The sequence below is a fragment of the Parasteatoda tepidariorum genome, chromosome 5 (genome assembly GCF_043381705.1).
Source record: "Parasteatoda tepidariorum isolate YZ-2023 chromosome 5, CAS_Ptep_4.0, whole genome shotgun sequence".
NCBI classification, from domain to species: Eukaryota; Metazoa; Arthropoda; class Arachnida; order Araneae; family Theridiidae; genus Parasteatoda; species Parasteatoda tepidariorum.
In genome coordinates this window covers 62,862,762-62,885,692 of record NC_092208.1, presented here as the reverse complement: position 1 = coordinate 62,885,692, position 22,931 = coordinate 62,862,762, and the positions used below count along the sequence as shown (strand labels likewise).

At 29.9% G+C, this 22,931-nt stretch overlaps 1 protein-coding gene across 2 annotated transcripts in view; it reads left to right on the top strand.

Annotated features, from left to right (window-relative positions):
- The window catches only part of LOC107454008 (A disintegrin and metalloproteinase with thrombospondin motifs like), a 217,237-nt gene that overhangs the window by 120,967 nt on the left and 73,339 nt on the right, over positions 1-22,931 (top strand). For both annotated transcript variants that reach the window (XM_043046467.2, XM_043046466.2), the window contains exon 3: positions 15,479-15,542. In XM_043046467.2, coding sequence (XP_042902401.1) covers positions 15,479-15,542 — 64 coding nt within the window. The remainder of the gene's footprint in view (positions 1-15,478; positions 15,543-22,931) is intronic.

Sequence of the window (22,931 nt, the reverse complement as noted above, 5' to 3'; positions counted from 1 at the left end):
ATCAACCAGGAAAATTCGATTTCATAAAAAATATATTCCGAAAAATAATACTTTCTTTTTTTGGCCGAGTAGTTGAATTATGTAGCGTCCACTTCGCCTTCCCCTTGGAGACCTCTTGACTTCTTAACTTTCTTTTAATATTTCCTGCCCTTTCTTTGTTATTTCAATCAATGGTAATTGTTCAATCTGAAGTTTTAACTGTAAGAAAGCAAAACTGTTGACCTAAAAGATATTTTCGTGATGGAATATATTAGGATATTTTTTTTAACAAAATGTGGGAAGACTGCAAGTGTTTATCTTCGTTTTAGACACACAAATTACATAGTGGTTGCTTTATTTAACTTCACGTATTGAGCGTCTTCACTTTTTTGACACTATATCTAGGTCAATAGCTGTGAAAGGTTTCGGAAAGTGTTTTGTACCTCTAAGTGCGTGAATAATTCTCTGAAATTGGTATGAACCAAATGAATTCTTTACTTTTTATTTTTGCAGTGTAATCTTTGTTTATGTTTAATTTAATGGAGATGGTTAATTAATTCTTGGCCATAGATGGCGCCACAAGAAAGCAAGAACAATCGCACCCCCCTCCTGACTAAACAGGCATTCGTCAACAGCACAACAATGGAGAGGAAAACCCCCCGTAAACATTCAACGGTTAGCCCGAAGACAAGGGGATTCTAACCCATGATTCGCATACCACTGAGGATATTTTACGTCAGCACTACGGCCGGTGCAAGCCGGGAACAGAATTTGCATCAAGGAATCACACCTGGGATTCAAACCTTGGTCATCTAATTGAGAGGTGAATGCTCTTTCTCCTGAGCCAAAGGCTCATGGAATTTCAGACTCCAGAAATTCGAAACCAGTGGCATAATGTGGATCACATAGTCCGTATTATTCGCCGGCCGCCTTTACTTTCTTCACAAACTGGCACCCATCGACTTGAAGCCGAATGGGATTCAAGCCACCACAGAAGATCGAACCCCAGTCCTACACAATGACAATTCAGTAACTTAACAACTGAGTCTTTACTGCTCGCGTTAAAATGCAAGAAAATATTGTTTAGCACACAAGTTATGTTATAAAAGTAAAAGCAACAAGCAATTTCTGACTTTAAAGGCCTATAGTTGAACTCGTTGAAAAATACTACTTCTACCAACTTCATTTATTTAATTTATTTATTGATGAATAATAATAAAATAAACATATTAATCGTCTTTATTTAATATCAAAATGTAAAAAGGGCTTATGCTAGTTTCCCTCTTATAATATGTTAGTTTCCTCTTTTATAATATGGTTGTAACCTCCTGGTCACGATTCAAAAATATTGAGCGTGTATATTATAATTAAAATATTTAATTGGTCATTAAAAAATCAATAATTTTTTTCCCCTGAGACTAACAAAAATTTCTTTAACAATTATTTTTATTTTTGATATCGTTCAAAGTCATATTTAACTCCAGAAATCGTAAATTCTTCAAAGTAACCCCACGTTACGGTACTAGTTTGATTGTATAGAAGAAACTAAGTGGCAGTTAGATCAACGACTACTATAAAAAAATTTTAGCTTTAGGATCAATTAAACTGGTTTTGCTGCATTTAAACCCAACTTTATCAGTGATTGATTTTTACAAAGGACGATTAGATTTTTATGGCGTTTTTAGTTTTGTTCTCTCTTAAATTATCATATCTAATCTTATGCATATTTATGTTTTTTTTCTATATTGGCATGAATTTTAAAATATGTATTTATTATTTTTGGAGATTGCGTAAAACTATTTTAAGACGAGCCATGTTTAACGTCTGCAGTTAGCTACTATTAGAAATTACCGTCTGAGTTGTATCAAATCTATAGAGCTTACATAAATTGTTGGGTAGATTATGACTTAGCACCTGCATTTTAAAAATAGCTAATAAATTTCAGAAGGCTTAGCACAATTTCAAACAAATACCCGCAAAGCCAATTTAAGCTCGGCCGTTTGGCTTAAATAAAACAAAGTCTATAAAGCGAAACAAAGAACATTTGTTGGTTTCTACAATACTGAGCACATACAAAACATACAAACATAACCGGTATTAATTTTTAAAAATTCATTAGGCCAGAATTTAAATTTCTTCAGAGATACCTCCGTTCCTATAATTCCATGGTTAGGTAATCACATCCATTCCCCTATTCAAGTATTCGAGATCGGACCATCCTCAGTAGCTATTAATACAAGTTTGACCATTATAAATCAAGCACTGGCTTTCCATTCCATACCTGCCAACTTTTGATCCGTTCCATTTTGTTTTTTCCCAGTGGTAGTAAAATAGAATTAAAATTTCAATTGCAAGCAAAATAATACGTTATATTTTAAAAGGCTTTAGCAGACAACCGTGATAGTAACTCATATGAAGGTATATGCTTAATTTTTTTAAGAATAGTGGTGATGTAAATCATTAAAAAATAACTTTATAAAAGAAAAAAATAGTATATATTTACTACCACTTTAAATATAAAAATAAAATTTTACACCAAATGCGTAAAAGTTGGCAGGTATGCCATTCTCCCGGTACTTCACCTAACCTTTTCGGAATACGGAACGGAAACCTTCAGTTAACAAACAACCGCGCTCATCCAGTACTCCGACCCACTATCAAAACGCTTACACGAAAAAAAAACCCAACAAATTGCACCAAAATGACTAAAATCATTTTTATTTTAAATATGATTTTTTCTTGCTAACTAGTTAAATTTTCTTGTAAACAATTCTGATGAGATTTTTTTATTTTTAATATTACAAAAATCGGTATTAGTAAAACATTTTAAATAATGAATTTAGGTTTCTTAATATTAATTTATCTAAAATTTGTACTGAATGGATTTTAAGAACCTTGCAGTTTTAAAAATCATTAATAAAGTTCTCAGTCTGAAAGGCTTAAAAAAAATAGTCACAATCTGAAGTTAATGTTTCATACAAGTAAGAAAAAAAACAGACTTTACGAAAACAATGTAAGTGTGGTGGAAACAATTGATAAACTATGCTTCATTGGAGGAATATAATAAACACTTCATTTATTTACTCCTACTTTCCTTTTGAAATTTTGATTTCTTATTTTGCAATAATTTGGAATACAATAAATACTCAACCTTCAACTCCCGAACAAACTATTTTTTTTTATCTTCTGTCTAACAATATGAATAAATCACAAGTTAGACCTAATTTTATATCACTTCGAAATTCAATCGAAGTATCACTTTCTTTTCTCACGGGGCGTCGCCTGAAGAAAGTTGAATCCAACTCGGGCGTAACGGAACATTCCGCTATTGTCTTCTTAAAAAGATTCGGATTCAGTCACGAGGATAGAGATCAAAGGTCACCCTACTTTATCCACTATAGGGTGTCTGCTGGGATTACTCTTATGGAATGATATTTGGAATTCCAGACGAAATGTCTACATTGTCTTTAAAGCGACAGTGGTGCAAGTAAAGGTTTTCATCTAAAGCTTCCTTGGAAGATTCCGATTTATAATTTTAGTGTACATCCGATTCTAATTGAATGTGCGACTATAAATTTTACTCCGTAGACACGCAATTTTGAATCCAAATCAGAAGTCAAGATAACTCTCAGATCACGCATTGGAACATGGTGGATTAGAATATTGGTGGAGAATATTTCATTTAAAACTAAATCACATTAAAATCTTGATGAAAGCTTTTAATGTCCCTGCTTAGATCGACCATAAGTAAGTTCTGTGAACACATGTCCTATCTACCACTGGGGATATTTTTCTCAAACATTGTGGTAGGTTAGAGCCGGATACGAATCAATCAGCTATCACTGGAATTTAAACCTGGGTTAACTCTTATCATTATCGAGCCATAAACACTTAGAATTCAATTACAATATAGGATAGAGATGTTACCCAACTTTATCCATTATATGCTGTCTGCTGGAATTACTCTTATGAAATGATACTTGAAATTCCAGAGGAAATGTTTGCATATTTTTGCTTGCGACAATAGTGCATGTTGAGGTTTCTGTATTCTCGTGTTTTTTATTTTTTTATTTATGATTTAAATTGTAAATCTGACATTTATCATCCAAAACAAATCGAATGAGTGGCTACCAGATTATTTCTCCGTAGTCTTGTTATTTCGAATCTAAACCCGTATTATAAATTCCATTATTGTTTAAAACTTTTCCCGTGAAACTAACTTAAATTGGCGCCGTTTGGAGAAGGAGGCAAACAAAAACTTTCGATGGTTAGATCAACTATTGTTCTTTCACCAGGAGTTGGCACTTGGCTCCACCTTTATCACGTGGTATCCGCCGACATAATTTTGCTATTTTTGGGGATAGAGCGTGAACAATCCTGAGCAAGGTTGCCATTTGGCAATTGTATGACAAAAATATTTATTTCACAATCTTTATGTGCATTTTTTTATTATAAAGTATTTCATAAATTTGATAATATTTCTCCCTTTTGAGTGAACAGTTTGTCCCGTTTGAGACACTTTGCTGCAATATAGCTTGTATAGCTATATATTTGCTTTATTTAGCTAGAGTAGCGAAAGGTATAATAGCAGATGATGAAGCAAAGTAAGTGACTGAAAAAGAATTCACTGTTCGCGTTTGGCGCTCATTAATGCTTGTCTCAATTTCAAGCGTGGAGATGTTTCTCATCTTACTCCCTCGCTGAAAAGAACTCTTCGTCCTACGAGGTGGAGCCAAGTGCCAACTCCTGGAGAAATAACCGTATAAAGGTGTTTTATGAACACTGTACCTAAAATCAACCTGTCGAATCAATCGAGTCACTGCCGAATCAACCATATATGGCCATAATTCAATCTCTCTGTTTAAATTAAATTATTTTCATCCGATGATTTTCTTAAATGCATTACTTTTAAAATTAGGTTCATGCATATTAAACTTATTTAATAATTATGATATTAATATTTTTAAATCAATAGATAGCTTAATTACAGTATCATGAACGATTTTTTTCAAATAACATTTAATGTAATACATGTGTCAAAATAGAGGTTGATGTACTAATTTATATTAGAATGTATTACTTAGTGAAGATACTGACTAATATTCTTGCCACCCTTTTTGTGTTTTATAGAGCGATATTATTTTAATTTTTCAATTACACTTTTTGTTTAAATTCTCGGAAAGGTGGTGTCACAGTGGATAGGATTGGTTCTTAATAGTCCCACCAAAAACCGCATGAAATACAGAAGACAGCAATTCGTTTTTTAACTGTCTTTCAATAAAACAAATCGTGCAAAATGCAAAAAATAATTTGGTTTTTAATTAACTTTGAGTAAAAAGCAACTGCAAGAAAAGGTCCATGCATAGCTTAACCCTCAGGGCATATTGATGTAACTTATCTGGGCACATAGAGAGATTAAATTAATCTTTCTGGGATACGCATAACATTAATTCTGTTCATTGCAGACAATGTTCATCAAAGCCAATTGCAAGTGAACGTGGTTCAAAATGTCTATCGCTTTTCAGTGAATAGCAACATAGTTAAGAAAATGAATTTAAAATCTTTTTTAACCACTTTATTATGGCAGTTGATATTTAAAACGCTTTAATAAAACTACCTTAATTGGAACCTCTATCAAAATGAAAATTATTGAAGCAAATTAAGTTTTCGTTATTATTTTTGTAACAATTAAATTTTAGTTTTGTTGGATTGAAAAAGAAAATAGCTTTGTTTAAAAAAATAGTAACCATTAATAACTTATTGTTAAAAATAAACTGCGATTTAATATTGCTATAGTATTAATATTGCTACGGTGAAGTATGGAAATACTGTTTTAACAGCCATGGAAGCATAATTTTCGAAGCAAAGTAAAACTATGTTTTTCTATGCATATAATGATATAGCTTGTTTGCGCTAAAATAGTTTTTTCCAAAAAATAACTTAATAATTATTCTGTACTTTTTATCAATAAATTTAAGGACTGATTGAAATATTTTGAAGTACGTCAAATTATGGAGCGTTAATTACCTTAATTAAAATTCGTGAAGTAAAGCATTGGAATATTTTAGGAGAAGTAAACCTCATTATTTAATAAAACTTGGGATTATTTCAACTGAACACTGTTTTTTTCCGCGTCTTGTTATAAAATTAACTTAAACAGTGACAAGAATTTAAAGAAAATTAGAAGATTAAAGAACCACCAAATTAAATTGCTTCAAACAGAAGTTCAAGCACAACAAGCTTTACAAGAGAAAAAAAACTATTGGCTGAAAAGTTCCTTCTCGAAGAAAACATTATACCACAGTTGCATGTTGAATATTGTTTCAGAAGCAATATAAAACTGGATGATTTTTATAAGGAATGTGTATAACCCTAGCTGTTATACATTGGTTTCATTGGCTTTCAAGGCTGTCAACTACATGTCCCACTTCATGTAATGATCGTAGAGGTGGACTCATAGGAACAACAAGTTTGTTTAGGTACTCCCAGACATTCTGTATCTGATTCAGATCCAGAAATCTGGCTTACTGATCCACCGGTGAATATTTACACATTTCAGAGAATCCTCGATAGATTAATGTTTACTTCGCGCTGCAGTCCCTCTGCATGAAATCATTACTCATTGAATTCTTTAAAAAGCAAATAAAAGGCTCCAAGAACACATCTCTATACTCGTACAAGTAACAGAGTCCCTTTCTAAGACATAGTGGATTTTACGACTATCCAACATGATGCCTTTTAAAGTTTCTATTTCATAATGGTTCACTTCTAGAAAGGTTGAGGGTGGTCATTCCATACCAAAGTATTGACAGAGGGACATGATATCTGCCTGCCAGTCCAAGAAATTGGCAAATATTAAAGTGAATATTTGATGGCTTCAGATGAAATTATGTTTGATGGCTCCAAAACCTTCCACGTCTTTAAAAAAGGCATTTTGGTTCGAGTATGAATAAGTCTTCTTGGAACCCCGTCTTCTTCTTTTAAGGAATTTAATTGATTCTGATTTAATTTGTGAACACTATATTGATTAACTATATCGACCTCATCATGCCAAGGAATTTATGGAATGTGGAGATATTTACTTGAGGGTTTAGAAAATGTTTAGAGCTATTTTGGCAGGCAAATTTACTGCTTTGAGTCCTCCTCCATGGTGTTACATAAGTTAAAACAAGGTTTACTCGATATTAGGTCTTCATCTTTTATTTCTCAACCCCTGGCAGCTTGATTAATAGCCTGGAAAGTCGATGGCACTTATGCAGCGCAGTTAGGGCTGGAACATGTTAATTACCGACTCCACAGTACTACTTTCAAAGACAATCTTCAACATAAAACAGCGGTGGACTTTTTTCTCCGAGAAAAAACTTAACTGTCAAGTTTGCTTTCCTATTAAAAACAAATTATGGTTGTGTTTGAGTTTACAAAAATTTCTATGTGTCAATTAATAAAGAACTGCTTAGTGCATATTTCCCCCTATCTTCTTGCTTCTATATTCTTTTGTTTTCAAATTGGACTGAGAAAACAGACTGCACCCTAATTTTGGAGAGCAAATGTAGCATAGCATGCATTGCGTTTGCTATTCCTTATCAAAGTATTATTAAGGTTAATAAATATAACAAGCTTTATAAAACAAATTAATGACAGTTTTAAAAGAAATCAGAAAAAGTTTAGTTTATTAATTAATTCTTTTAAAGCGAAATATGCAATCAATATAAATGATTTTATAATCTACAGCTATGATTTGATTGATAGCTGCAGGATTCAATTGATTGTTCGTCGCATTGTTAGAAATTTTGAACCGAAAATATTATTAAAATTTCTTGCATTTATTGATAGGATTGCAAATTAATTAATTGGTTATTTAGTTAAAGTTCAGGAATCGGAATATGGTGCAAAGTTGATTAAGCAATGCAGTGGTTCAACTTGAACATCACCATGGTTCAATGTATCCCATTATTGAGATTGCACCAAGTTTGCACGTTTTTATAGTTCAAGTGACGGATATTATTATTCAACATTAAATCTATTTTTCTTAGAGTGTTAAACTATACTCATAGGCATTCTTAGTAATTATTTGAATTCATAACTGACAATACCGGAGCATACGCTCACTGAACTACCAAGATTTGCATTGAGAGAAAATGGCGATTGAAGAAGTGATATGAATCAAAAATCAATTTTTAAGGATTACTTTTCACTTTAAGATTGTTTGCATTTTAATTTGTTATTTAAAAACGAAAAAATACGGAATAATGAAATGGGTATTTAGATGAGTATTTCTTTTATTGATCCTACAAAAACACAAGACTGTTTTCATTTTTTATAAAAAGTAACAATGAAAACTCTGGAGCAGGAAATGGGTGAGCTGTGTAAATGTTACAATCTTTATTTGTTCGAATCCAAATGCCCCATTAAGTAAATTTAACAAAACGAAAAAAAAAAAAACTTAAACCACTTTGCTAGAAAACATACTTTAAATGAATCTTCATAGCCTATTGTTACTAGGGTGCTAACAGATTTAAAAAATGATCTCTCCACCCAAAGATGTTGCGTGGAACCAATTGTTCACTTTACTTTCGATTTAATGTGTTCCACTTCGTGACACTGCACCCTATTCTTCATGTGTAACAAAGGAAAACATGGGTGGTATTTATTAGATTCTATGTGAATATTACGGAGGGCGCGAAGTCATTTGCTACTATAAACAATTTAGATAAATATACATACGGGTAATCAGATCAACCGTTTCTCATTTCAGATTGATTTAATCGAAAAATGGGCGTAGATTAGCCATGCTTTGCGGAAGGAAACAATTGTAAAATGCTTATGTTTTATTTTCAATGATTTATTATAAGTTAGTATGCAAAAGTATTCAAGAACTTAATTAAGATATGAAGGGAAAGCGCTTTAAGTAAACCAAAAAGGAGGAAGGGATTCCTGGTTTATTTTTTTACATGCGATGAATGTTAACGTTTTATATCCAATGACTAATAATAAGCTAGTGTGTAAATACACAAGTGGGCGACCTTTGTGCTAAAATACAAACTAAGGCAAACAACGTTAACGAGCACAAAAATATTTATAAAATACAGACAGCTGTTTCGGATGCTCAAAGGGCAACCTTCATCAGAGCAACAGAAAGAAATGAGAGAAAACAGGGTAAAAAATATTTACCCTGTTTTCTCTCATTTCTTTACAGCTCATACAGCTGTCTGTATTTTATAAATATTTTTGTGCTCTTTAACGTTGTTTGCCTTAGTTTGTAAACTAGTGTGTAGTATGATTATAGCACTCCATAAAGGTATGAAGGGAAAGTTTTAAGTAAAGTAAATTTTGGGAAAAACTGCTTGTTTTATGCTTTACATGCAATGATTATTTACGTTTTACGTGGAATGTTTTACTACAAGCTAGTATGTAGTATGGATGTAGCACTAAATTAAAATAGGAAAAACTTTAAGTGAAACAAAATAGGGAAAGGGCTTTCTAGTTTATGCTCTATATGCAACGTTTTTCAACCCTTTATATGGAATGATTTATTACAAGATAGTATGTAATAAGGATGTAGCAATAAAATAAGATACGAAGGAAAATTTTTAGAAAAATGAAAATGGAGGAAGGGCTGTTTGGTTTACATTTTATAGGTAATGTTGATTGACGTTTTTGTATGCAACGATTTGTAGCAAGCTGGCATGTAATATGGATGTAGTATTAAGTTAAGATATTGATGAAAAACTCAATGAAAAGAAAAACAGGGGAAGGGCTGTTTGGTTTGCATTTTATAGGTAATGATTTTTGATGTTTTTGCACACAACGATTTGTAACAAGCTAATGTGTATTATGGACGTAGCGCTAAATTAAGATATAAACCAAAAAGCTTTAAGAAAAAGGAAAATCGGGAAAGAGCAGTCTGGTTTATGTTTTATATGTAATGATTATTTACGCTTAATATGGAATGATTTATTACAAGCTAGTATGTATTATGAATGTAGCATTAAATAGCGATATGAAAGAAAAAAATTTGAGTATAAAAGCAAAGTAGTGGAAGGGTTATTTGGATAATATTTTATCAGTAATGATTATTGACGTTTTTGCATGCAATGATTTGTAACAAACTAGTATGTACCATACCTGCCAACTCTTCCGGATTTTCCGGAAGATTTTATTTTCATATTTAAAGTGGTAGTAAATATATACTATTTTTTTCTTTTATAAACTTAATTTTTGAATGATTTTGAGCACCACTATTCTTACAAAAATGAAGCACATATATTAATATGCGTTACTATCATGGTTGTCAACTTAAGTTTTTTCAAATGCAACGTATTTGCTTGCTTAAAATTGAAGTTTTAATTCCATTTTAATACCACTGGGAAAAATAATAATGGAAGGGATTAAAAGTTGGCAGGTATGATGTACTATGTATGTGGCATTAAATTAAGATATAAAAGGAAAACTTAAAGAAAAAACAAAATAATGGAAGGTCTGTTTGATTTGTATTTTATCGGTAATGATTATTGGCGTTTTTGCATGCAACGATTTGTAACAAGCTAGCATATACTATAGATGTCAGCACTAAAATAAGATATGAAAGGAAAACTTTAAGAAAAAGAAAATATTCTTAATGCATTGATTATTAACGTCTTTGCATGCATTTGTGAAATGCTAGTAAGTAGTATGGATGTAGCACTAAATTAAGATAATATGGAAAAACCTTAAGTAGAATCAAATAAGGGAAGGGCTTTCTGGTTTATGTTTTATACGCAATTATTAAAGTTTTGTGCACAATGTTTTGTAACAAGCTATCATGTATTACGGATGTAGCACGAAATTAGATAAGGTTTCGAATAAAGTAAAGAAGATGAAGGGCTTTCTGATTTATGTTTTATATGTAATAATTATCTATATTTTATATTGTTTTATAACAAGATAGTATGCAGTACGGATGTAGTACTAGGTTAAAATATGAAGAAAAAACTTTTAAGTAAAGCGAAAAAAAGAAATAACTGTCTGGTTTCTCATGAGCATCCAAATAAAAAAGAAATTACTCTTGAAAATTAATATTTAAAAAAAAAAAGAAAGCAGTAATATTTTCAAGCTTTTGAGAAAATTTGAAATCATATATTTTTCGGCATTTCAATTTGTTTTTTATTGATTATTACTTCTAACATAACTAAATTAATAATTTGCATATAATCAAGAAAATTCTGCTGAAAAAATTTCGATTTAGAAAATTTGTTTTCCATAACTTTTGAAATCGAAAAATTTTTAAAAGCTAGAAACACAGTAGAAATAGTAATCAAAAAATTTAAAAATCTAAATTTACGTAAAAATTAATTTTATAAGGAAACAAAAATATAGGTTCGAAATATTTAAATACTTCATAAAATAATTTACTGAGAACAAACTAAAAAGTAGTTGAAAAAATTTTATACTTTTCTTCTAAACATTACAAAATACTTTTAAAATTTAAATAATTTAAGTAATAATTTATTTAATACTGGTTGCGTTTTATACCGAGCGTTTGATGTTTGCTACTTTATTAAATTTAAAAATGAAACTTGCCTAAAAGTAATTTACGTTGCAAAAGTATCCGAACTTACGTCAAGTATGTCCAGCTTATTTTGATTTTCCGATCTGTGCTTTAAAAGTATATTGAGCATTAATGAATTAAACAAATGTTGGAAGAATATTAAATTTCCTCATAACTTAAATTTGAAGAAAAATACCACCTCCCACAAAACATCTTATTTTTGTTCCAGAAATATTTAATCACCTATATTTGCTTCAAGAAATACTTATGTGATGTTATCTTGAGAACATTTAGCGTTAATTTAGAAGTTTAAACGCTTATGCAAAGTAAATGAAAGGATTTTAAGGATAATATGAAAGATAACTTTTTTTATGTCTTAGAGACGAAACAAAACTTTTTATGAACATTTTAAACTGTTTTAATGCTTCATATCACAAGGAAGTGACATTTGAGTTAACACTGGGTCGTTCTTGTAATTATTCATATTTTTTTGGGTTATCTTTTCATTTATAACTGTCTCCAATCCGTGAAGCTTATGAAAAACAAATTATCTCTTCTATTATTTCTTAATCGGTAGTTTTAAATTGTATGTAATTTGCATTTGCAAATTACTGTAATCATGTGATAACTTATTATGAGAAATGTTTCCAATCAGTGAAGCTTACGAACACCAAATTATTTCTTAACAGATAGTTTTAAATTATATATAGTTCGCATTTACAAATTAATGTAATCACGTGACTTATTATTAAATTTCTTACTATTAGATTTAATGCCTCCAATCCATGGAGATTATGAATATCAAATTATTTGTTCTACAATTTATTTATTAACTATAGTTTTAACTTGTACGTAGTTTGCATTTACTAATTACAGTGATTGTGTGATAGCTTATTATTAGGCTTATTATTGCGGAGTAATTGATACTCAAAAATACTACGCTATAAATTCTGCTTACATAACAAGAATCATGCCTGAGAAGATCAAAAAAAAAAAAAAGATAAGAGAGAGATAAGTATAAAATAGAGAAAAGATATCTTTTTAAGAAACATCTTCTTAAGAACGTTTTTTTAGAAACAAAACTTAAGCCTTTGCACTCGGAGAAAAAAATTCTGGAAAAACTGCAGTATGGTAATGAAATTTTCTGATATAAAAATACAAAATCCTGGTTATAAAACAAAAATAATATTGTATTTAAATCATTCATTTGTTAATTTTTCCGTTTATATATGGCAACAGTTTACCGAAATTCTGGTTTTCAAAATTATAGTTCTTTTTACCACACATATAGTAAATACCAAACTGAAACGTAAATTTAACCGAATAAGTGGATTTTATGCCATACTCCAGGATATCATGATAAAATGTCCAAATATTACCACAATTACTAAGTTTTAAAACTTATTATAAAACCATATTTTATTGTTAATTTGACCCAATAATAATCAAAGCGCTTTTGGTAAAAATTACCAAGATTTTTGATGTTCCCATTGAGCCAGAAACATGATAATTTTCCCAACTATTTTTCTCCGTGTTCAATAAATTTTGAAATATTGTGTCGATACATTTCTATTCATTCTTTATTTATGAATAAAATATGGGTCTTAAATATTTAAACATTTAATTCAAGTTAATATAAAATCTAGAAGCAAATATATATTCAAAAAACGGTATGATGAAATAATTTTTGCTCTTAATTTAGAGAATACAAAGTAGCAAATAACAAGTAATATATGAAAAAAATTAAAGTCAATTCCTATTTAGGTCAACAAAAAAATTTTTATTTTGTTGAAATTGAAATTTTATTTTAGCTACTTTAAATTGAATAATTACAATTAGTATAAATATGAATAAACATATGACAGAATCAGAATACAGGGTTATTCACAATTCCCTCCGGGGTTTCGAAGCGTTATAGTAAAAAAACGAAGACGAATATGGCAAAAAAGAACAACTGAAATTATTCCGAAAGAATTCAAGTTTTAATTTAAGCAGTTGCCGGTAGATGGCAATAACATTTACCACTGAAGCCAGTTGTAGTAAACATAAGGTTGTAGTAAACAGAGAGAATTATGAATAACCCTGTATTAAGTGACAAGTAGAAAGCGGATTTTCCTTCCAATTTTCCATTTGGAATTAAATTTAATTAATGAATTAATATTTGAAAAAACTGTATCATTCACTACAAGTTTAAAAAATGCATTTGATCTTGGGTGGATGAATAAAAAGTATTTTATTAACGATTGAAAATTTGTAAAAGATATATAAATATATGTAGGGAGAGAATGTGAACTAATAGCAGAAATTGAAAAAACATCGTAAATTACTACTTTATTCAAACAAAATGTTTGCTATGTTATTTTTTCTAAAAATTAAGTATCAGTTTGCAAGTAATGATTACTTGTTATGATTAAGCAAAAATAGAAGATGGAGATTTTTAGGATTCATTAATCTATGTAGTCCTATAACCATTTGAAAAGAGATTAAATCAGAAATGTCTAGACGCCATGTTCTACTTTTTGAGAAATAATAGTAAAATTTCACATCTTCTTTAATAAATCATAAATTTAAATGCAAGCTTACAAAATGTATTTAAATCACATTAATGCATTATTTTCTTCGTTATTTTATTCTTAAAAGAGTGAAATTTTTTTAAAACCGGTTATAATTATGAAGATAAAAAATCTCTATGCACCTTGAACCACTATATCATGAAAACCATCATGAGACGTCAGATTGAATCTTATTTCAGTAACTTCTTCTCAAATTGAACGCTATATTTAAACTAGCATCTAGATTGTGTTCAAAATTAGTATCTTATTATAGTTGCTGTAAATTAATACAATATTAACGTTCAAAATATCAAAATCGTGATTTTCCTTTAAAAGCTTTAAGCCGATGTCTCTAAATCTGCATTATACTGCTATAAATGATGATACATGGCGTGCTGAATGAAGTTTTTCTCCATGTAGAGTATGCTCTTATAAATTTGACTTAATGATACTATATGTTTCAAAATAAACGGATATTTAGGCAATTTTAACATCTTATTAAAAATTGCAGAAAGTATTTACAGTATTAAAAATTCAAAGTACCGATATTTACCGTTTAAATTTGAACCAGTGGCTGGGTGGAGCAGTTGGCTTGTCGTCAGCCTTCTGAGCCCAAGTCTGCGGGTTCTATCCCCGGCCCTGACACCTGATTTTCGGGATGCAGAAAATCCTCAGCGGCCATGTCGTATGATTATGCGGCATGTAAAAGATTCCTGGAGTGCCTTATTGGCTCTTGGCATTTCGGGCAAAATTAACTTCCTAGTGCACTTTAACATCCAAATAGAGTCTCGGTGCTGCCATCTAGTGTGGCAGAAACTAGACGTCTAAATCAATATAGCCAACGGTATCTCACCCATTGTGGTGGTCCTGAAAGAGTGGATACTACTTCTGGAGAACGCACTAGGTCTGCTCATCGGGAAGACTGATTGTGCAGCTCATAGGAAATAAAAATTTGAACCAGTTTTTTTCTAGCATGAAGTTGGGATATATTTAAACATATAAACTTTTATTATAACTCTCTCATACGCTTTAAAAAATTCCAGATTAAATTACGATAAAAAGTGCTGGTATCCTGAGTTCAGCACGCGTGTAATCCATTTCATACGGTAATTTCTAAGTACTAATATTTATTTAGTTACCGTGGTTCAAAGATTTTACAATAAATATTACTGTGTAAAAATTACGGAATATAAGATTTTTGTTCTGTAAAATGTTACGGTAATAAGTACTGGCACCCTGAGTACCTGTACTGTAAGGAAAAAAGTATTCGCATTCTGAGTATCTGTGCTTTTTACCGTAATTTAAAATGGAATTTTTTACAGTTAGGAATAACGTTGAATTATTTGCGTTTTACTATTGATTACTTATTTTAGAATCTATTTTTATACAATAATTAAATATTTTCTTTTTTTCATTTCAGCTTCATTATCAAATGTCACCAGATGAGCTGCAAAGGATATTTAAAGTTAAATCTCCTGATTTAGGTAAGTTATTTAAACTTTATCAGATTCTTTAATAATTTTCTATAAGTATAAGTGATAAAGAATATCGATTTTTTTCTCGGTATATTTATTTATTCTTATATTGTTATTAAACTGTATTTGTTTCCTACAGTTTGAAAAGTTTTACTCAGCTGAGTATTAAGGTTTCAAATCACGTTTAAAATCAAAAGGTTTTTTAATAGAAGTAGAAAAAACAATGTTAAAAAAAGTGAGAAATCATCAAATCCCATGCTTGCTATGGTTGTCTTATTGATGTGTAATTGCCTGCTACAAATCTGAAGATTTGTTTTAAACATTTTTCTTTTTTTTGAAATTATTTTCGAATTTTTTTGTTAACTTTTATTGAATTTTTATAAATACACTGAAAAATAGTTTTATATCATGCACTTTTCAAAATGTATGAAAACTTTGATTTAAATTTCACTTGTTTTTCGATTTAAATTTCTTATTAAAATCTAATTATTCTAACTATATTTCTTTTTTAAATTCAACTTAAATTTTTTCTCTCCTTTTTTTTGGCAATATCTTTTGCTTGAGCCTTTTAGATTTTCTCAATATTTTCGAATTGAAACTTTTTATAATATTTAACTTTTATTGCATAATTAATTCATCAAAACAAAATTTTTGATTTACTGTTTACTAGTATTGAAATCATTCAATCACGCCAATGTGTTTTAATCCGATTCCAGAATATGAATTCTCTTCTAAATTGTTGAGATCTTGTTTGCTCTGATTCTTAAGTTTCAGGAACGACATACAGTTTTCTATTATTAAAAATCATCTGCCTATAATTCTTTTTTTTATTTTGATTTTATAAAGATAATCAAAGAAGTGCAAACATAAACATAAACATATGGAAGTAACTTTATATATATATATATATATAGATTTCNCTGAGGATGCAAAATTAAGGATTTTTAATTATATATACATATATATGTATTTATGTATATTGCTATTGAGTTGGTGTGAATGTCTGAATTAATAATTCTATTCTACAAAACTAATTCTATTCTACATAAATTGCAATACTAACTACTTATATCAAATTTTTGAGTTGATTTTGAATATTTTATCACAGAATGTTTACTTCAAATTACAAGGACAATGCTTGTTTAATATTTGTAATTTCTTTTACTTTCTAATTTAAAACTTCAATAAAAAAACAGGCGATAAGAACACGGAACATTAATTGGTTTTTTCAATTAAACGATTTTCAACTCGTCTATTTTTGTTACATTATATGTTCGATTTTTTGTGTTCTTGAGTGGCAAGTTTCGAATTTACATTTTTTTGAAAGCTCGACGATGCTTTAAAACATTATAAATATTTTTAAAATAAAAATAAATTGATAAAGAAACTATAACAAACAAATAAGTAACGTAATATAAATATTCTTAAAATATGCATAATTACATTTCAGACCTCTTAATTAGTGTTAAGAAAATATAAAAAGCAAAATAAATCATTAATATATATCTGATCATTTTCACCAGAAAACAAGCGGAGTCACACAAAAAAATTCTAATCAAGGACGTTAAATTAATAAAATTCATTTCTAAGATAATTAAAACCTTTATTCGATAATGAACTTTAATTATCGTGTTTCAAGAATATGATTAAGGTTAGGGCGAACAGCTGTATATCCCATTGTCTTAAACTGTTAATCTGTAACACGTGCATACCACACACCCATTATGCCCTTGAATTACTTTATTTATTGTTCTCTTGATCTTGAAATAAACAGAACACAACAAAAAATATATGATCACTGAAATAGTAACGTTTTTTCTTTCTTTTTTTAATATGGTATTAAATGAAACTGAAGCGGGCGGATTCATATATGTTTGAGTTAAATTAATTGGGGGGAAATACGACGCGTTAATTTGAAGATTTATCTAAGCAACTTATTTATTGTTCACCTTGATAAATATAAGCTGCTCCTTAAAAAAATCTGCAAATTTCTTTTGTTATTGATAGTCAGCTCTGATAATGACTTTTTTTTAAAAAAAAAAATTACTTAATCAGTTTTAAACTTAAATAAAATCTTAAATATATGAACACAGAAATAATGTATATTTTTTTTAAATATAGTATTAAATGAAGCTCCATCTGGCTGTTTCATGAATGTTTGATTTAAATTGATTGTAGAAAAACCCGACCCGTTAATTTGAAGATTTATCTGAAACTCTGATTCAATGTTCATTTTGATAAATATAAACTGCTCCTTAAAAAAAAATCTGCAAATTTCTTTTAATATTGTTAGCCAGCTTTGTTAATGATTTCTTTTTATAAAAATTATTAAATAAGATTTTAAAATTTAATGAAAGCTTAAATATATGATCACTAAAATAGTAACGTTTTTTTCCCCGTTTTAATATGGCATTAATTGAAATTGAAACGGGCGGATTCATATATGTTTGACATAAATTGATTAGGGGGAAATGCGACGCGTTAATTTGAAGATTTATCTAACCCACAGATTCAATGTTCACCTTGATAAATATAAACTGCTCCTTAAAAAAATCTGTACATTTCATTTTTATCGTTAATCAGCTTTGTTAATGATTTTTTCAATAAAAATCATTAAATACGCTTTAAAACTTCAATAAAAACTTAAATATATGATCATGAAAGAGTAACGTTTTTTTGGTTTTAATATGGAATTAAATAAAACTTAGCAGGTGTTTTCATATATGTTTCACTTAAATTGATTGGAGAAAAACACGACGCGTTAATTTGAAGATTTATCTGTAACTTTTATTCGATTTTCACCTTAATAAATATAAAATTCTTCTTAAAAATCTGCAAATTTCTTTATTTTTTGGTGAACCAGCTTTGTTAAACACTTATTTTTTTATAAAATCTTTGAAATTTTTTTAATGACAATTAGTATAAAGATTATTTGTATCAAGATTTTAAATTCCTATAAATTTTGTGACTCGAGAATTATTTTCATACTTCAATTTAGAGTTTCTAGTCATTAATTTGGGATAAAATAAAATCAGGCGTGAATTGATTATAGAGAAATGAGAAGTGTTAATTCAAAAGTAGTAAAAAAAGTATTCCATATAACAACAAATTTTTGTTGTTTAAAATAATAACTATAACTTTTATTGTACTGTTTCATGAATGGAGTCATGGATTTGAACTGTACACTGAGAAAAAAAGTATGATCTAACGTACCAAAATGTGATAAAATTTATGGTGTTTCTGTCTTGATGAGAACTCCAAAACACTCGATAATTTTTACCGAAGAGTTATGGTAATGATCTTGATAAAGTTCAAATTGAAATATGGTTTTATAATATGTGATAAAATTTTCAAAATGTGTCGAAAGTTGGTAATTTTATCGTGATATCTTAGAGCAAGGCTTAAAAACCATTTATTTGGTTAAATTTGATTTCAGTTTTGTAATTTGAACCATATGAACGAAAGAATATGCACGGAAAAATTACCAAATGAGTGGTTTAAACACAATATATTTTGGTTTTATTTGACAAAATTATGTTTTTTTTCTTTTAACGTCCTTTTTTTTACCAACAATGTTATTAACATACAGTGCAGATTTATTTTCTCCATGTACTTTTTTCGATTTTTTTCTCAAGCCGTAATTACAATGTCAACCGCATGTCTCTTAATATGGTGAACCAGGTTTGATTCCCAGCGTTAACTGTTAAAAATCCTCCTGTGGTGAATAGATAAAGGGTTGCCGCCGTTGAGCTAACCATGGGTAGTTTTCATTGCTTTTCTTTAAATGTGTTATGCCGATACGAGTTAGTGTTACGGTTTGTTATGTTCCCTTTTCTTCTGGGTTGGGTTCAGAATTACAAGCTGCAAATCAGATATTTATCAGATGTTTAAAGCTGGAGATGATATAGAGCAACTATTATCTGTTTAATTTAGAAGTTTTTTAAAATTAATAAGCTAGTTATGACTTCCTTACGTAAACAACATAATATCTGAAATATTCAATGATGTATTTAACTGAAAATAAAATCGATAACATTTTTGCGACATTTTTATTTTAAAAAAAAACACTTTCTTTGTTCTTATATCTTAAGTTGAAACTTATTTTGGTGAGGCAAATGCAAAGCTTTTTGCTACATTGATGGGCGGATAGATTAATTGAGATTTTGTAAATTTTAAATGAAACTATAAGAACTCACTGGCGGGATAATTCTTTAAATGTTCTCTGATACGATTGAAAACTTAATTCATGTAGTTTCTGTTTTTTATCGATTTTAAAGATTTTGATTAATTACATTTTAAACTCCAATTTTTGGGGGATTTTTTTCAATGTGCAGTAATTACATTTAAAAAAAGTGTTTTGTTTAGAAAATCTAGATCAATATCCATTTTACCTATAAAAATGTTTTTATAACGGCGTTTAACAGCCGATCCAATTTTGAGTATACGACTACTACGGAGCCTTGTAATTTTGAACCCAACTCAGAAAACTAGGGAGCTACTGGATCAAACAATGGAACAAACTTCCTTTCCTGGAAGACTTTTTGATAAAACTAATCCGCATTTGCCTTACATGGAGAAGAAAAACGCGAAAACCTCTCTCAGTTAGCTTAAAGGCAAGGGGATTTAACCCCATATTCGTCTAACATAGCGCTATTTTATATCAGCACTGTGGTCAGTGCGAGCCGAGTTCGTATCAACGAACCCCTACTGGGATTCAAACTTGGGTTATCTCACTTGGAGCCAAAAGCTCTATCATCAGAGTCACCTCTGTTCATCAGTAAAAGTTCGAGAAAAAGGAGATAAAAAAATTTTTGAGTTATTTTACCATTTTATAACCGCTTTTACATACGTCAGGAAGAAACTATTATGTTATCGAATATACGGCTCTATTACGTAATTCACTTCCTTATGTGATTTCACATAAGTTTATTTATTAACTAGAATAAATTTCATCTACAGCATTTAGAATAATATATTTTGAATTTGCAATCCTTTAACTCCCCTAGCAGCAAAATAACGTATTCATAAATCTTGGTCCAATAAGGGTTCAAAGGGCCAATATTTTTCAATATTGGTCCTATATAGAATTTTCCGATACAACCGATATCGGCCCTATATGTAATTGTCAGATTCACTCGGTATTTTATATTTATTATTTAGACGATATAGATTCTGTATTTACCAATGTAGGTCCTATATAGGCCACATTCTAGGACCAAAATTAAAAATTCTTGATATTCCAACATTGGTCCCTCAGTGTATGTTCTTATAGTAGCCATGCTGAGACAATTTTGAGGCCGACAGGGGCGAAGGTAAAATTGTTGCTAGAGTCATTGATAAAAACACGAATTTGCTGAAAATAAATCATCGTGGCAATGTCCCTTTATGAACCTCAAATCAAATTACTGAAGTGTTATACAATAAAAACTACTGTAATAATTTGATCAGCAAGCAGCCGAACAATTAATTATGGAAATTAGTTGTTACACTATTATACGAACGTGTCTAACAACACGATGAAGCGCTTTTCTGAATATTAAGTTAACAACAAAAAAAAAACGTTTAAACAGTAAACAGAAGATTGTTTTCAACAAATAAGGACATCAGGAAGACAGCCACTGCTACACCATTACGAAGCAGTCTTCACTGTTTACACATCAAATACACGGATGAAAGGCGCCATTAGCATATAAAAAGGCCAACTACCAACACACGTTATAAGATAGAAAGCGAGGAAAGTCATAAGTTAAAAATCTCTTGGCGAACGTGGCGTGCAGTGAGATGTCTTCCCGATACATTTTTTCTATTGTTGAAGATGGTAACAATGAACTTTTCCTTTGTCCTACATTTATCTCGATAAAAATGTGCGAAGACTCATCATATTTTAGGTGCATAAGAGGTCAAATTGAAAAAAGACAGCCCACATGTCTCGTGCTTATCTTGATAATAGGAAGATTCGGAGGATTTGTCTAACGGGAAAGTTTAATTGTAGATAGAAGAAAATTGGTGAGAAAGTGATTGTGTTTGGGTTTGAAGATAAATAATAGCACTGGGATATTTTTTTTGTTTTTGTTTTCCTTTTCATGAGATTTTTTTAACAAATGTTTGGTACTGTCGTATTGCTGATTTCGTTTCTCTCTCCAAACTACAGTTCTTTTACGTTCTTTCAGTTTCTTACTTAATTCTACCATTCATAAAGTAGTTTGAGCAATGACTATTGAAATAGGAGTGTAGAAAGAAAACGATTTTATTAATTTGTGCGCAACAGTCATAAATGATAATGGTCTTTACTTCAATAAATTGTTTGATCATAATGTGAAGCCATATTTAATTAATACCTATTGCATAGACTTTGTACGAGGAATATATCATCCTCACCTATTGCTAAAACCTACTGCAAAGTAATAAAAGTACTATTCATTCCAAGAAAATTGCTACAACATAAAAATAGGCATAGGCTTTCATTTTTCCTGTAGATAAATTGTTTGATGGTGGAGCCCAAATTGATAAATATAATTTCCCTCAATTCTATATTTAGTTCATAGATATTCAACGTTTTTACAATTATTTGTTCTATTTATTAGAGTTAAACTGCGTAAAAGTAGAAGTAAGATTTTAATTAAAGTATTTAGTGCAGAAAATGCTGAATGTCATTTTACGACCCGCTTGGGCAACAGCCCACTGTGGGCCAGAAATTCCATGGTGGTTGCTGATCCACAATTTCACGACCACTGGCATGATAGTGACAGTTTGGTCAGCAATGCACATCTACCGCGTTTACTTACCAGACAAGCTGGTACTCGTCAATCTGAAGCTTAGTGAGTTTCAGGTCGCCATCGGGGCTTTAACCATTGAGTCATCGCGGATTATGACATTTTAGTGAACTGGAAAAATATCGACATAAAAATATAAAGCAAGATGTTTATAAAAGTATTTACCCACCGAAAACAGCCTCATTTAATGTCTTGGCACAATGAATGACCAACTGATAACCAACGTGCTCTGATGACCAACTGTCACAAGAAATTCATTTGCTTTCGTAATGTTTCTTAAGTTATTCTTCAAACTTGTTAATATGTTATCTTACTGAGGCACTTTAGAAAAAAAGACAAACCATATGAAAGTATACACAGTAGATTGCATAGTATTGAGTCACTAAATTAAATCAATTGAATCTCATTTTATTCCATTCATCTCTTTTTTATTACCTGGCAATTAAATTTTTCAAAAAGTTTCACTAAAGCATAACAAAAGCATTCTAATTACAAAAATAGAGTGCTGAAACTTCAAAAGGAAAGTTACGGTATTGATTTAAAATTTTGAATTATAGTTTACTATAGAATTATTGATTTCTATTTCCTTACTTTTATCGTTATTTTTCAAGAAAAAATTTCAAAA